Consider the following 15,125-nt stretch of genomic DNA (forward strand, 5'->3'; position numbering starts at 1 on the left):
ATCTTTCAAAACTAAAGACACTTGAGATAAAAGCAGTTATCACGAAATGATAGTAAAACCAGGTGCAGGACCTATAAGAAGCTGAAATATGTAAATAATACTGATAATTTTGCATGATTATACATGTCAAATATTTTTACTTGTATTTTTTTGTATTCACGGGCAAAGCAGCAATATTTTAATGGATAATAATAATTTATAAATTAAGTTGTAAGTTAAAATATTTGTTTCTCAATATATATTGGAGTAGAAATAAGTAGAAGTAAAATATTGATGTATAGTGCTTCACATTTGTACTAAACTTCAACATTTGATACTTGAGTAAAAGTTACTTTGTATGCCAATTTTTTATGCATGAGTTAAACAAAGGAGTATTTTTTTTTAAAAAAGGACTGGAAGTTTGCTGGAAGTTTGTGCGACATAACTGAGAAAAATATATATATGAAAAAAGAACTACTTCATTGTCGCCCTTAACAACCTTAAACAATAATCATAATACCGTGTTCGAGAAGAAATGAAAACAAATAGCATAAAGACTCTGTCAATTGTAGATAATGCAAATGAAACACATTCAAAAGGAAAGAGACTACATTTTATCATCTTCTTCTTTTATACGGATTACTTTAGAAGCCACTGAGTAATGGTGTCTTCAGGTTTTGTGAAATAATAGAATAAAGTTGTTGTTTTTTTAAAACGGCAATTTCAATAAAGTTTTTATTAAATAGACTGCAGTACGCTGTAGTAAAAGCAAACACGTAAATTTAGAAAACCATTTGTCAACATTATTAAAATAATAAGTCGCAACCGTCTTAACACTGTTAAGACTTAACAAATCTTAACAGTAATATGAGTTAAACTAAATAGTCGAATTTCTGTAAAAGAAAGAGAAAAAATGAATATTATCAGGATAAATCTATAACATTGATAGGTTAAATCTCTACTGTATATTACTGTAACGGTACACTAAATCCATAAAAATAAAGGACTGAATAAATAAATAAGATGAAAATGAACATCAGCCATTGTAGCGATGTAATTAAAATATTTTTTTATACCACGCCCTGCCCATTTGTACGACAGAGAGCGCTTGTTCTTATTAAAAGAACTACCCAAACAAAGCAGAGTGGAGTTAAAGGCAGTTAATAATGGGAAACCGCTTTTAACGCCGCCCTGTCGGGTTGTCTGGATCTATTTTTCAAGCTAACCCTCGCCGGTTTTACTACTTCTTCCCAGCGGAAACACCGCGAGATCACCTGACTTCACTGTTTCTACTTCCTCAAAATGTAAATATTGGCGTTCGTGTTTGGGGTGTGAGTTCAACTACTGGACGACAAACTGTGTTTTAAATTATCTTTATTGTCTTTTTGGCGGGTTTCAACGCGGAGCTGCAACGCGTCTGTGAGGGAAACACGAACGGATGGAGGAAACTAAAATGAAGCGATGTTCTCACTGCAAGCTTTAATGTCATGTCATTTTTGTACCTCGAAGTCATAGTTAGTTAACACTGTGTGTGCGTCACGTAAAACGGCTGTAGGCTGAATGGGAATGGGTTTCCTCCCTCACTGTTTCAAATGGAGAATAAAGGGAGCGACGAGGTGGAAAAATTGAAGACAAAGTTCTTGTCCGTGTGGCACAATGTGAAGTACAGTAAGTAATTGGCTGCAGGCTTACACACACACACACACACACACACACACACACACACACACACACACACACACACACACACACACACACACACACACACACCCCGATGTTTAACCCTGAGTGCCTGCTTTGTTTTCAATGCACGCGTCACTGATGTGTTGCTTTGACTTGTCCATGTTCTCTACAACATAACACACACTCACACAGTCTTATGCTGCTTAGTCACTCCTTAAAATAGTTCTTCATCAAACTTTTCCACATTGTATTGTATGTTTTCCCTCTACTGGCCTACTTTTGTCCAATGGCGAACGCTCTCCGTCTTACTATCAAGAAGTCAGGAGTCACGGAACTGACCCAGTACACTTACCGATTAGTTTCCTAGGATAGGTGTGTCAGTTAAACCACGCCATCGATGAAGCTGTGACATATTGTCTGTTTACTCTGTGTCTTAGGTTGGGCTCTCAAACCAAAGACGTCATTCAGTAGAAATTCTCCTGTGCTGCTTCTGGGAAAATGTTACCATTTTAAGGCTGAAGGTATGCATGAACACATGAGGGACATAAATAAATGGACACTTGTATGCTGATTGAATTCCCTGTAATGACAAAGTCACAGACTATACTGGTTCCCCAAAAGATGGGAAACTGTGTGAAACAAAAACAAAAAACAGAATCACACATCATTATACCCCACACAACTATAGGCTCACTTTTAATTATTTTATGTACACTTTACCCAGCACCCAACTTTATTGAAAAGATTTGTATACAGTATATATGTACGTACAGTATGTAACAAATAACTTAAGCACCAGTATTAACTTGTGTAATTTTTATGAATCAACATCTAAGTAGATATTGTTTAGATCATTCTCATATTTGTGGTTAGTGAAATAGCAGGATTGTGTCTTTGATCCATCCATTGAATTTGTAGATAAATTGCGCTAAGCAGTTACGCCAATTAGTATGAGCCACAAGTAAGAAATGGCAATAAGAAAGTTAAAATTATCATTTTATTATAATTGACACAATTAAAAAGTAACTGCAAATCCCTTTTATCTTTTTTTAGCCACAGATGAAGAGAGTCCTACTGAAGCCTCTGTTGAGGACCTTGTTATGGGGGATGTGGATGCTTTCCGGAGGGATTTTGCATCCCGTGTCTGGCTCACCTACAGGGAAGAGTTTTCCCCTCTGCCAGGCAGCACGCTGACCTCTGACTGTGGCTGGGGCTGCATGCTGAGGGCTGGTCAGATGATGCTGGCTCAAGGACTTATGTTGCACTTCTTGGGAAGAGGTGAGGAAAATGATGGTACTGCAGCTGTGCTACAGTATAACCCCTCACAACAAGATCTATGAAAAATAAAAATCATATATCATTCTAAGTTTAAATATTCAAATTAGTTCATTGTCCAAATGTCTTTGGTCCCAAGCGGCACAGTGTTGCAGTGGTTAGCGCACCTGCCTTTGAATCCATTGGCTACGTGGGGCTTTTCTGTGTGGAGTTAGCGTGTTCTCCCTGTCCATGTGTGGGTTCCTCCCACAGTACAAAGACAGGCATGTTAGGATAATTGGTGATTCTAAATTGACTGTAGGTGTGAATGTGTTATCCCTGAGATAGGCTTGTGACCTTGTGCACCATGTACCTGATGTCTCACCCGATGACATCCTGGCAGTTTAGGTGTACTAGTCTGGTGTTTTCACCTGTTTGTGTTTCAGACCAACTCTATTGTCCTAAGATCTCTGCAGTGTAAACTGCTGAGTTTTTCTCTTTGTTTTCCAAAGATATCAACTGTGAGATAACATCTTTTGTCACTTTAATTAAGCTTAAATTTAAACTTTTCATGTACACACACACACAGATGCCAGTTTATTTTTTGTTTAATGCTTATTTTTGAAAAACACGTTTGAAGTTTGAAGAGTTTCCTTAATTCATAAGTTTTTAGTTGGTCCAAGGCATCCAAATGAGTGAACTCTTAATATCTTTGTATGATCCATTGTCTCTCAACAGCTCTAGTCTACATAATGAATGACTCCCGGTTTAAAGCAGTCATTTAGAAAACAATATTTAAAACTTGTTCTTCTGTCAAATCTAAAATATGTCACTAATGAAATATTTCTCTATAAAATGACTAATGGCCACTTTAGGATATTTATTGATCAATTTTCGCTTTGATTCACTTTGAATCAAGGTCATTTAGTTAATGCCTTAGACTCTATTCTGGTCCATTTTATGGACTGGGCCACTCCCATTCTCCCCGCCTTCAGCTCCCTCCCTGTTTGTAAGGCTGAGGCACAGTTAAAATGAAATACTGGGACACTCAAACTTGTAATTGAACAGAATGACACCTATTCTTTTACAGAAGCACACATGGTTCAGAGTCTTTAGGGCAAAAACCTTTAATTTCAAGGTCTGAATGACTTTTTGTTCTTAATGTTCTAAATGGAAGTTTGATATGTTGAATGATCAGGTTCAAAGATCCTCATAAAGAGTTGGTCAAAGGAGTTGACTCTATTATTTTCTACTTCTCATATCAGGCTTTAAAAACCTATAGCCTGTCCTTGCACTGCAAGTACTGTGTCGTGTATGAAATCTCTAACTATTTTCTGTCCCGCTAGAATGGTGCAGATTACTTATGTAACACCTTTGAAGTAACATTTTGTAGTTTATTTTATCTTGCTTTTGAGAGGATTGCAGAGAAACCCCAGTAGGGGTTGGAAAAGTAAGCAATCTCTTGAATTTAGTAGCTTTTAGAGCTTCTCTTATCAGCAACTGGCACCATTAGACGTTTCCTGTAGCTGCTTGCGAAAAAATTGTTTCAGTTAAACTCTTGGTGTGGTTTGGGTCATTGCCACGTAGCATCGTCTAACGATTCCTGATGATAGTCTCCTGGAAAATCCTTGATACAGTTTTGCTGTCATTGTTCTCTCAATGGCTGCAAGGCGTCAAGGTTCTGAGGCAGCAATAAAGCCCCAAGCCACAAAGGTCCCTCCAGTGTGCTTCGCAGCTGGAATGAGATTTTGGTGAATGCTGAAAAATTTCTGTATCAGTCTACAGAACTTGGAATTTAAATATTCTGAGATTCTTTTTTTTCCAAACAAACTTAAGTAGCATTTGTGTTCACAGAGGAAATGTTAATTGTTGCTCACATGTTATATTTGTCCAAAGACTGGACTTGGTCAGAAGCACTGACACTCCAGCCTTTAGACACAGAGACGTGGACTACAACTGCAGCCAAACGTCTGGTGGCCTCTCTGGAGGCTTCCCTGCAAGGTGCTCCTGGACCCTCTGTACGTAGCTCATCACCACAGGCCCAAGCACTTTCCCTTGGATCTGCAGAGGAGGCAGATGCACATTTAAAGGAGATGTACCACCGCACTCTGGTGTCTTGGTTTGGAGATAGCCCTTCGACTCCACTGGGCCTCCACAGACTCGTCCGCTTAGGCCTGACAATGGGAAAACAGGCCGGGGACTGGTACGGACCAGCTGTAGTGGCACACATCCTCAAGTAGGTTTAACGTTTTGGCCTGAACTTACAATTGTTTCCATTTGATTTGATTGATTTAATCATGACTATGCATCAGTGATGGTTTAGTTTTGTTTAGGATAAAAATAACAGGGTTTTGTTACTGATTGAAGTTTATATTAGTTGCCATGTTAGCCATTTTTTTTATATCTACGATTTAAAACATGTAACAGGAAAGAAAATGTACAAATGCATCTTTGTCTTGACATAAAAAAATATCATAAAATAAAAGTAATTCAACAAAATAAACATTTTCTTGAGGTCAGTAAATCATTTTAGCACGAGGAGGGAGACTACACCAAAACATCTGTACTGCTGAAAAATTAAAAAAAACAAAAATAATAACCTGCTTAATGTATGTTTAATTGTGCATATGTAAATTGCCTGTATTAAAATCCTTATACCCATTATAAAGCCTCTGCATTGCTGTTCCACAAAATTCATTTGTGCCAATGAATCATCATCTAATGCAACCATGTTTACATTAAATGATGGAGACTTAATTTTTTATTAATCATCATGAAATAATTATAATGTATACAATCTAGTGACCATGTGTGTCTATCAACAACTGTGTAATTATCTGGAAATATCTTCATATATTTTAACCTGTTTAAAACACCCATCTCTTGCTGTTTAACTTTGCAATGTGATGATGAACAAAGCTTTGATGTTGGGTTAGCATAACCTCCAGATACAAACTTCCATTTCTCATCCATTTCCTCTCTGCTTCTTCTTCTTCTTGTCTTCCTTCCCTTTCTCTTAGGAAAGCTGTCGAGGAAGCGATGGACCCTGGTTTGGCGTGTATAACTGCCTATGTCTCCCAAGACTGCACAGGTATGAAAGATGAGCCTGCTGTTGATAAAACAGGAGACTGGGCACAGCGCCCAGGCGGACCTTGCGTTTTCCGCCATCTTTTTGCTGCCGTGAGATCGGAGCTGCGTAAAGCAGTGACAGTAGTCTCGCTGTGTCTATTACCCAACAAACACATCAATTCCAAATCTATAACCTCCTACTCCGGGCTCTTCTTAACCTCAATAACTTGAGAGCTGATTCTAAAGTCAAAGACAGACAGTTATTGGTGATGTATTTATCTACATGCAAACTTTGACTGTTTCCTGCTTTTCATACTATGAGAATTTGTGTATCCTCTCTTGTTTCATATGGGCTGAAAGTGAAATCCAGGAACATTACCTTGAGCATTTTTAACTGTGCCATTTTGAAAAATATTTTCTTGAGAATAAGATATTAAACAATCAGTTTATTGCACAGATAAAGCAGCTCTTTAAATTCACAGTCTGGTTAATACAGTAGATTTTTTTTCTGGTTCATAGTTTGAGTAATTAAAAAAATAATTATTGCTACTATTTTTAGTTATTAAGTAAAAAAGGCTTAATAACTGTTACATGATAATGTCACTTAATAACTGTCACTTAATAACTGTCACTTAATAACTGTCACATGCTAACTAGCACAAGCAGTATTAGCAGATTAGCATTATATATACAAGTGAAAGTCATGTGATAAAGAAAGCACAACCATTTTTACTTCTAAGATTGTATGTGCCATGACATAAAAATTACCTGATCCTTTGAAGATCTTAAAATTCCTTAAGCATAGTCTCAAATGAACACATGACAAATGAAACCATACCGTGAGACCATAGTATAGAAGTCATCTGTGGAAAAAGTGGAGTTGGGCATGATGTTCAGACACCTTCTGTTTGGTCTCGTCTGTCAAATGGACAGAAGTCTTGTAGTTTGTTCAGGTGTGACTGCAAACCGGAGCCATGCTGCCTCTTTTTAGAAAAAAAGAGGCTTTCTACCTGACAACCCTTCCAAACCAGTCATACTTGTTCAGTCTTTAACTATACTGTCATGAATTTTAACATTTGACATGCTGGACTGAGGCCTGTAGAGTAGATTTTAAAAAAGGCTAAAGAGGTACTCGGTGTTCTTAACCACAAAATCTGACCAGCCCCTGATAGATAGTAGCTTAGCTACAGTGATGACGTGATCTTTGAGTATCTCTCCCATCATGTAGTTCCCCTTGATACATGAATGTAAATAAAGTATCTACAACACGTGGACGCTACTTTGAAAGTAATGAGCTCTACTGTGGCAGCAGCAGGGGGCGATATCATAACAAGAGAAGATGGTACACGGTTTACCCTTTAAAAAAAAAAGTTTTGTTTAGTTGTATAGTCAAAGTCAAAATCAAATGACAAAATGATCTTTCTAAGGCAGAGACTTTACCATAAGAGAAAAAGCAAAAGCCACCCTCCTTTTTAAATTCAGTATAGTGGCATAACTGTATAAGGTCACCATTCTGTGGCAGCTCTTAGCTAAAACTGTTTTTGTTTTGGGGTTTGTTTGTTTTTTATTTAAAAAAAACAAAGAAATTTTTTTAATAAAAAAAAGAAAACAGGAATGTGACAAAAAACAACGTTTACCAACTACTTACTGCTGACTGTTCATCCAAATGGAATTTGGTGAAAAACAGCAGACTGAATGACCTCGATCTGACCTTATGTGTTATTGATCCTTTGTAGTATACAGCGCTGATGTCGTCGATTGCCACAGGGCACCGAGAGCAGAGCGGACCTCTGATGAGACACCAGACGCCCCTACTCTGCCACAGAACGACCATCCAGTGCATGCTTCCACCTCACCGGAGAGCCGAGCTGTAATCATCCTCGTCCCTGTTAGGCTCGGAGGGGAGAAGACAAACCCAGAGTATTTTGACTTTGCAAAGGTGAAAAATGCATCTAGATTTGAGTGGTTAAAAAACAAAAACCCTACAAAACAAATATTATATTCATATTAATAAGAACGAAGATGTTTGGAGATTAAAGAAAGTCGAGATAACTGGATTTTGCCACTGGGATGGTGAGAAACTTAAGACCACGCATCTCCATTCTGTCCCTCTGTGTCCATTTAGAGCATTTTGAGTCTGGAGTACTGCATAGGCATCATCGGAGGGAAGCCCAAACAGGCCTGCTACTTCGTGGGATTTCAAGGTTAGTAATGGAAACGAGGGAAAGAAGACGCACAGAGAGGTTGGTGCGAATAGCAAATTACTTTGCATAATATACCCTTCTTATGTGAAGAGACAAAGTGAGTTAATGTATTCCTGTTTGCGCGAGGAAAACGGAGAGGAGTGGAGATGGAAGCAAGTGAAGCAGGGCTTACTTTATTCTCTCTGACCCATCAAAGCCTTGCCCATTTATCACAAGTAAACCTCCCAAGTTGTGAGCCGTAATTGATTTCCATAGGAGGCATGCATTAAATTTCATCTGAGCCCCAAAGTGAGCCACTCTTCATCACCTTCAGGAGCCAGGAGGAACCTTCAGTTGTACATCTTGGCAGTCAATATTTACGCATTTACATTTTACCAATTTGAAATACAGTGGTGGAAGATGTCTAAATGACAAGCAATACATTCTCCCTGCCAAGGCGCACCTCGGCGCGGCATTTATCATATGCAAATGGTCGAATATAATTGTGTGTTTGTAAAAGTAATTCCCCCACACAAAAATTAAATGACAACCTCTTTTTGTGGGTGTAAAGGATGGGCTTGTACAAACGCATCTGATTATGTAGAATTTAATCCACCCCGGTGGATATTAAAAAGCAACAACCTTCTGGGAGGCATATTTGACGCACCACAAGCCTAACAGTAGGCTAAGCGTGGTGACTTTGAGCTGCTCTGCATAGAAATTGGGGGAGAAACGCATTTTTGTAATAATCGGATGTTTTTGAATAACTTGTCTTTTGTTTTGTCCTTGCAGATGACAGCTTGATTTACATGGACCCTCATTACTGTCAGTCTTTTGTGGATGTCAGCACCAGCGATTTCCCTCTTCAGGTAATGTGAAATTACACAGACGAGCTGACTTGGGGGGGCCCGGTAATGTGAATTTAATAGTTGCTGTTAGTACTTAAGGGTATGAATCTTAAAGCAGCACTCGGTCCAATTACAGAGTCCCCATCTGCTGATTTATTTGCCGCTCGGATAACTGAAGCTGCCACTTAAGAGAAATACGGCAAATACGGGCTCGGGCGCCGTGAGCCTTAATATTTCAGGGCCCGTACGTACAAATCGGCACACAGCACTGTGCCGAAACTTTGTTTTATGCTTTTTGCACGCCGTGGTATACAGTGTGACAAGGTGTTAAATTTCGGATGCCGTGACAGCAGATAAATAGGATTGCATTCATCATGTGACGCAGAATACATCTTATTTGGTGTCGATGCTGTCATGGTGTGTATGTATGCCCCGCAGTCACCTGGCCCTTCAGCTTGATGAATATTTTCATGTATTTTGTCTCTCTTTGTCTAGTCGTATCATTGCCCCTCGCCAAAGAAGATGCCTTTTAGCAAGATGGACCCGAGCTGTACCGTTGGTTTCTACTCCAGAAGTGTTCAAGACTACGAGAGGATCAGTCAGGAGCTGTCTAAGGTGAGACCACAGCAAAGGATACCTTGATAGTTACTGTGACTCTACACAATTCCTCACAATTTCTTTCCTTATTTTACATGCTGTTAATTTTGTTGTAATACTGCTGTATATTCATTGTTTCCTGTCCTGGCAAATATATCCGTCAGTTAACCTGAGTTGGACAGCAGGTGGCACCATTTAGCCATAAATCTGTCTCAATTCTTACTTCTCGCACCAGTCGTTTTGTTGTTGTAAACCAAAATCCGTCCTCCTTAAATTTAGAAAAAAAACCTTTCTCTTTAAGTGAAATGAATGTGATTTGCATCTTCGAAAAAAAGATCCTAAGCCTTGTTATCTTAAGCCTTTAAAAGCAAAGCCATGAAACACTGCTTTATTGTTCCAGCTGCTGCAGCCATCAGCAAAGGAGAAATACCCCGCATTCACTTTCGTGCAAGGTCACGGCAGAGATTACAACCTGTCGGCAGGCCTGACCCCTGAAAAGAGAGAGTGGCCCTTCATCCGTGACCCGCGGAGGACGGTCACCACCGTCGGAGACTTTGTGCTGCTTTGACAGCCCTTTTTTAAAGTACAGAGAACAAGTCCTCTTCTGATTAATCAAATTTGTTAAAGTCCAAAGCCTCATGTAAGTGATATAAAGGTTTATGGAACTACACAAATACAGTTTATGCATCCCGGACACTTTACTGAAGAATTTGTAATTAACTGGTGAGACTTCTGTTTGTAGGCAATGTGAACATGTTGAATAATATGCCAGGAAGCCTTGGAACATCTTTTGGTGCTCTACTGAATTCGGTGACCTAACATTTTTTTTGGTGTTGTTTTGAAAAGGTATTTTAGCAAAGGGGAGCATTTGGGAGAGCACTGTTAATTTTACACCATTATCATATTTTTGATAGAGATTTTGTGAACTCATCAGATTTCAGAGGACTTGAGATTTTGCACCTTAAATCAGAAGCTTATAATGATTGCCAGGTCAAGTTCACACCTCAGTTTTGTGAATTTAGGACTGAGAATGCCATGTCGAAGTAGTAATTATAAACTAAGATCAGTGTTAGATTATTTTTTTAAAATCATAGGGTTGCAACTAGAGACCTCTTAAGTGTAGGTAGCAGTAGCCTAACAGGTATGGTAAACGTCTTCATTAGTATAAGCTAGGCAGTCTATGAAGATGGGCAGAGCAAGTAATTTTTTCAAACATCTCTGCCAAAAAACAAGAATGAAGAGCATCTCAGCAGCAGAATGCAGAAGCATATGCTTTGAAGGAGTGTTTTAAAAACACTGTTAATATCTTTTTAATAATTAACTTCTTTGTCTTTGCAACATGGTGTGGTGTATTTGCTTGCCTTTGTGCATTTTTGCCTGCTTGCATCACAGTGAAAGGGACGAGGATTTGCTAAGGGGTTAACTGTGCCATGTTCTGTAAAGCACAAAGCACTATCTGTTATAAATGTAATGTTAACAATAAGATTCTCTGTAGGATATCACCTCTTTGTAGCTAACACGTTTATAACAGCAAATGAATCAAAGAGTTAAAAAAAGACTTTTAAACCTGATTCAGGGAATTGTAATCTAGAGGCTGCTAAAAGTTTTTTGGGATTGACAATAGAGATTCAAGTCAACACTATAAGCACTGTTATACTACTTTACTCCACTATTTCCACATTTTTGAGAGATTTTTCATACAAAGGGGGTTTTGTAACATTTCATGCCATGCACCTTGCCATATTTCACTTTTCTTCAAGCACTGAGTGAGTAAGAACCAGGTGTGACACAGTTTCATAGTAACTATACATGATGAAGGAAGTATCCCGTCTGTTAAACACATGCTTTGTCTGCTTGCATAAATTAACTTATAAAATTACAATGTTTAACCACTGCCAAGCAAAAAAAGTTAAATAAACTTGAAATCATTTTTTCTTTCTTTTGCTTAGCTTGTTTTTTGTTCACTTTAAGAATCCTGAGCCATCCTAGGACAAAAAAAAAAAAATAAAATTCAGTACTACATGCAAACCTCAGTGGTGTGTTGAAATGTATTCAGTTCCTTTCTCTCCCAGTCAAATGTAGTAGATTAAAACTAATCGTACGTGCTAACCATCTCTACAGCCCATTAACCAGGAACCGGAAAAAATGTGACCCAGTGACACTGGCAGCAATTGTGTTCCTCTGCGGAGGAAAAGAAAATATCCTTGTGTGCAAAGCTCTGTTACCATGGATAATCTGTCTGTTGCCCCTTTAGTTTGAGCTATGCCGGACTGTTTTCCTGTACAATACAAATTCTTGTATCATGATGAGGCATGCTTTTTAAGGAGGAAACTGTCCCTTCTGTGTTGGAGACAGGGCAAGGGTTAGGATGGAGGGACAGAAAGAAGAATCCATCTGTTCTCTGCCATGCTGAAGCAATGGCAAAGTGCATAAAGGCATCATTTAGATCCACTGTCTGATCTGTGTGGCAAGTTTCTTTTTTTTTTTTAGTGGCTGGGCAACTGACTGTTTGGACAGAGCAGGAACATCAAATATGCAAGAGCAAAAGATCTTTGTACGATGAAGAGGAAGGGTTGAATGGGCAGGAGGGATGATGGGACATTTGGGATTTTTTTTTTTCACAGACGTGAAAGAGCATTTGTGTCGCAGAGCACAGCGGTCTGAGGGCTGACTGTGTTCTCCAAGTATTTACGGGACGTATGAATATTTGATTAATATTCCCCTGAGGCTCAGGGGAAATGCAATAAGCAAGCGGTGGCTTTACAAAGCAAGCTGATCACATACACTGTGCCTTACTGTTTAACACAGCTGTCTAAAGTGTCACTCATATTGCAGATTCCTGAAAATCTAATCTGCAGCCGAGCAAATTCCTCACAAACGGGAGTCCATGAGAGTCATTCCTCTGTTACGCAGATGGATGGATGTGTGTGTGAGGGAGATTGGGGGGTCAACACAAAGACATGGAGACTTCCCATGAAGATTTTATTTTGGTGTGATCGGCAGGAGGAAATGACCTGTGGTGTGAAACTCTTAAGAGGGATTGGTAACATATCTTAAGATTGTGCTTGACTTTAGAGTAAACCCCTGATTAGGTCTCGTCCTTCAGTGACCCAAGGGACGAGGAAACCTTTCAGATTTGGCACTCACTCCAACATTAGGATGTGAGAACAGAAAGCTGGATCATGATAGCAAGATGAGCTGTTAAAACAATTTTCATTAAATTTTTTGAACCATTTCCTCAAAAGAAAATTAAAGCGAGACTAAATAAACTAGAAGATTGTCTCATGTTCATTGGATGTGATCTAGTTTGGCAATACCGTAAAAGTTAGTAAAATTCTCAACCTGTCCAATTACAAGACGGCCATGTGATCACAGTACTGGGTGGGTGTCGTAAGCAATCTTAAGTCTCTCGCTCGCAGGGTCAAAATGTATAACCATTCTTTTTTTTCCTTCTAACTTCACTTTTCCCAGGATGTCCTCCAACCAAAATCAGGCCATGACGAATGACACTGGGAGCGTTCATGGGAATTACATTTAGCAAAGAGGGAAAGACACAGGTGAACCTCTAATATCCACAGTCTGTGTAGCTGTCTGGACATTAATAATGAAAAGTGATGTGTCTGGTGCTTTTCATTCGTAAGTGTGTAAATTTATATGGATGAATCTGTAGTTTACACATGTACGGCTTGTGTGTTAGACATTCTAAATCTTAGGTGTCATACTCCCTCCCTGTCTTAACGCCAGGTGCAGGGGTGCTAGATTTATACCCAGTAGCCCTTGCCCACCCTTGTGGAATGCCATGCATCTTCAAACAGGTACTTCACTTTGAAATCTCATCTCAGCGCGATATCTCAAGGCGGCTAAATATACCCGGCTCCCGCAGCCGTCAGAGCGTAAATACCGCCTGCGCTGCATCAGACCGTATTCAGAGTCGCAAGTCTGTCCATTGCAACTGTCCGCTTGTCTCCGCCCTTCTCCTCCTTAAACCCTCAACCCCTAATCTATCCTGTTCACAGGAGCTCCTGGAGAAGTGCTGAAGCACTGCATGTCTAACACATCTCTTCTGGGCTGAAGCCAAAGAGATGTCATGGTGCTGTGATTAATCAGCACCACACAGGGCAGAAGTTTTAAGAGCACTCCACCCTGTGAACATGACCTAACTATATACTAGGTCAAATGTTTGTCACCTTTTTTTAATTCTCCCAGTTTGGAATGTTTTTCTTTCATACATAAGAAACGTATTCCAAACTATCTTCCGCTATAATCCATATTCCAGTATAATACTGTTCAAATTACAGAAATTGGTTACCGTGTAGGGTAGAGAGCTTTAGTAATTATGAATACTGATATTTTTTGTATTGGTGAGGCTCTAAAGTGGTTTTAAAAAAAGTTCATTCTCTATTTTAGTTAGATGTCGCAAGTTCAGCAGAAATAGATCGGAATCATATTATCGATTTAAATTGTCAGTGATCAATTATTAAAAACAACATAAACAGCCAGCTTTCACTCAGTGCAAAGAGTGAAAGCATACCTATCAACAGTGCTATTTTCTATATCATTTAAAACTGACTTACAGTAATGAATTAAAGAGAACATCTTTTATGCATGCAAAACAAAAGAAAAAAGTGGCGGTATTATTAATATGTAATTTTGCATACATTTTGAGTTATTTCAGTGCCAGAAAGTTAATCTTATAAACACTGGGTTATCAATTATTACATGGAGCTAAGTGATTATTTGTCAGTCTATTATAAATCCCACTTCCACTTTAAACATGATGGATGGATGGATGGATGGATCTAACAAAAGGACAATAGAAATCACAGTAAATGCAAATACTGCAAATCTTAGGTATGGGTCTTTTAGCAACTATGACATCAGACGATACTGTAGAGAGGCAAATTTAGCACTCTCTGTCAGCTGGAGTCCTCTGCTTTGAATCAATCAAATGTAAATCCTTTTGACATAATTCCTTGAAGTGTCACCTTTTTAGCACCATAAATTTTCTTTGCGACAAAGTCAGTAGGGAACTTTTGGGGGGAAAAAAATCTGCTTGCATAAATCTACTACATAAATTCAAACATTTGAAAATGACAAAGCTTGGTGAGGAGCTCACACATTACCTCTTTTCAAATCTTTAAACTATTAACAAATAAAGTAGAACTTGAGTGAGTGGCACAAAAGATCTACGTAGAAATACCCTCTGTGCTTCTCTGCACCTCCATGATGTTCATGATGGAGGCAAAGTAACACTATGTACACATGATATTGCAGCAAGCTGCAGTGGCTTTGTATCAGCCTGTGCCTGTCTTCCAACAGGGAAGGGTTTCTGTGGCAGAGGCCCAAAGCAAAGCTTCTCACCTAGTGTTGGCTAACCTTGCCCGCCTGTGACAACAAGAAGGGCACTGGAGTTAACATTTAGATAACGGATGTGTGTGCCGCTTTCCATTTCCATTCCTGGTGACAGGGCATCTTAGGAGTACACCAGTTGTGTTTGTGTGTGAGCGGCTGC

The 15,125-nt window shown here is 39.0% G+C and overlaps 1 protein-coding gene across 1 annotated transcript; it reads left to right on the forward strand.

The window, feature by feature from the left end:
* The first annotated feature begins 1,249 nt into the window (after positions 1 to 1,249).
* atg4c (autophagy related 4C, cysteine peptidase) lies at positions 1,250 to 11,621 on the forward strand. The gene is made up of 10 exons (XM_006803976.3): positions 1,250 to 1,647; positions 2,100 to 2,183; positions 2,716 to 2,940; positions 4,813 to 5,152; positions 5,937 to 6,007; positions 7,722 to 7,924; positions 8,111 to 8,189; positions 8,961 to 9,037; positions 9,512 to 9,631; positions 10,014 to 11,621. Exons 1-10 carry the CDS (start codon positions 1,572 to 1,574, stop codon positions 10,179 to 10,181), a joined length of 1,443 nt encoding a protein of 480 aa, XP_006804039.2. The 5' UTR covers positions 1,250 to 1,571; the 3' UTR covers positions 10,182 to 11,621.
* The last annotated feature ends 3,504 nt before the right edge of the window (positions 11,622 to 15,125 follow it).

Source organism: Neolamprologus brichardi, chromosome 17, assembly GCF_056152115.1.
Source record: "Neolamprologus brichardi isolate AB-2024 chromosome 17, ASM5615211v1, whole genome shotgun sequence".
In the NCBI taxonomy this organism is placed as follows: domain Eukaryota; kingdom Metazoa; phylum Chordata; class Actinopteri; order Cichliformes; family Cichlidae; genus Neolamprologus; species Neolamprologus brichardi.

Excerpts from the sequence above, each read along its gene's own strand:
- atg4c (XM_006803976.3), top strand. The coding sequence starts at position 1,572 with ATGGAGAATAAAGGGAGCGACGAGGTGGAAAAATTGAAGACAAAGTTC. Across the intron at positions 2,941-4,812 it reads GTTGCACTTCTTGGGAAGAG|ACTGGACTTGGTCAGAAGCA; the intron begins GTGAGGAAAATG and ends ATTTGTCCAAAG. Across the intron at positions 6,008-7,721 it reads TGTCTCCCAAGACTGCACAG|TATACAGCGCTGATGTCGTC; the intron begins GTATGAAAGATG and ends GATCCTTTGTAG.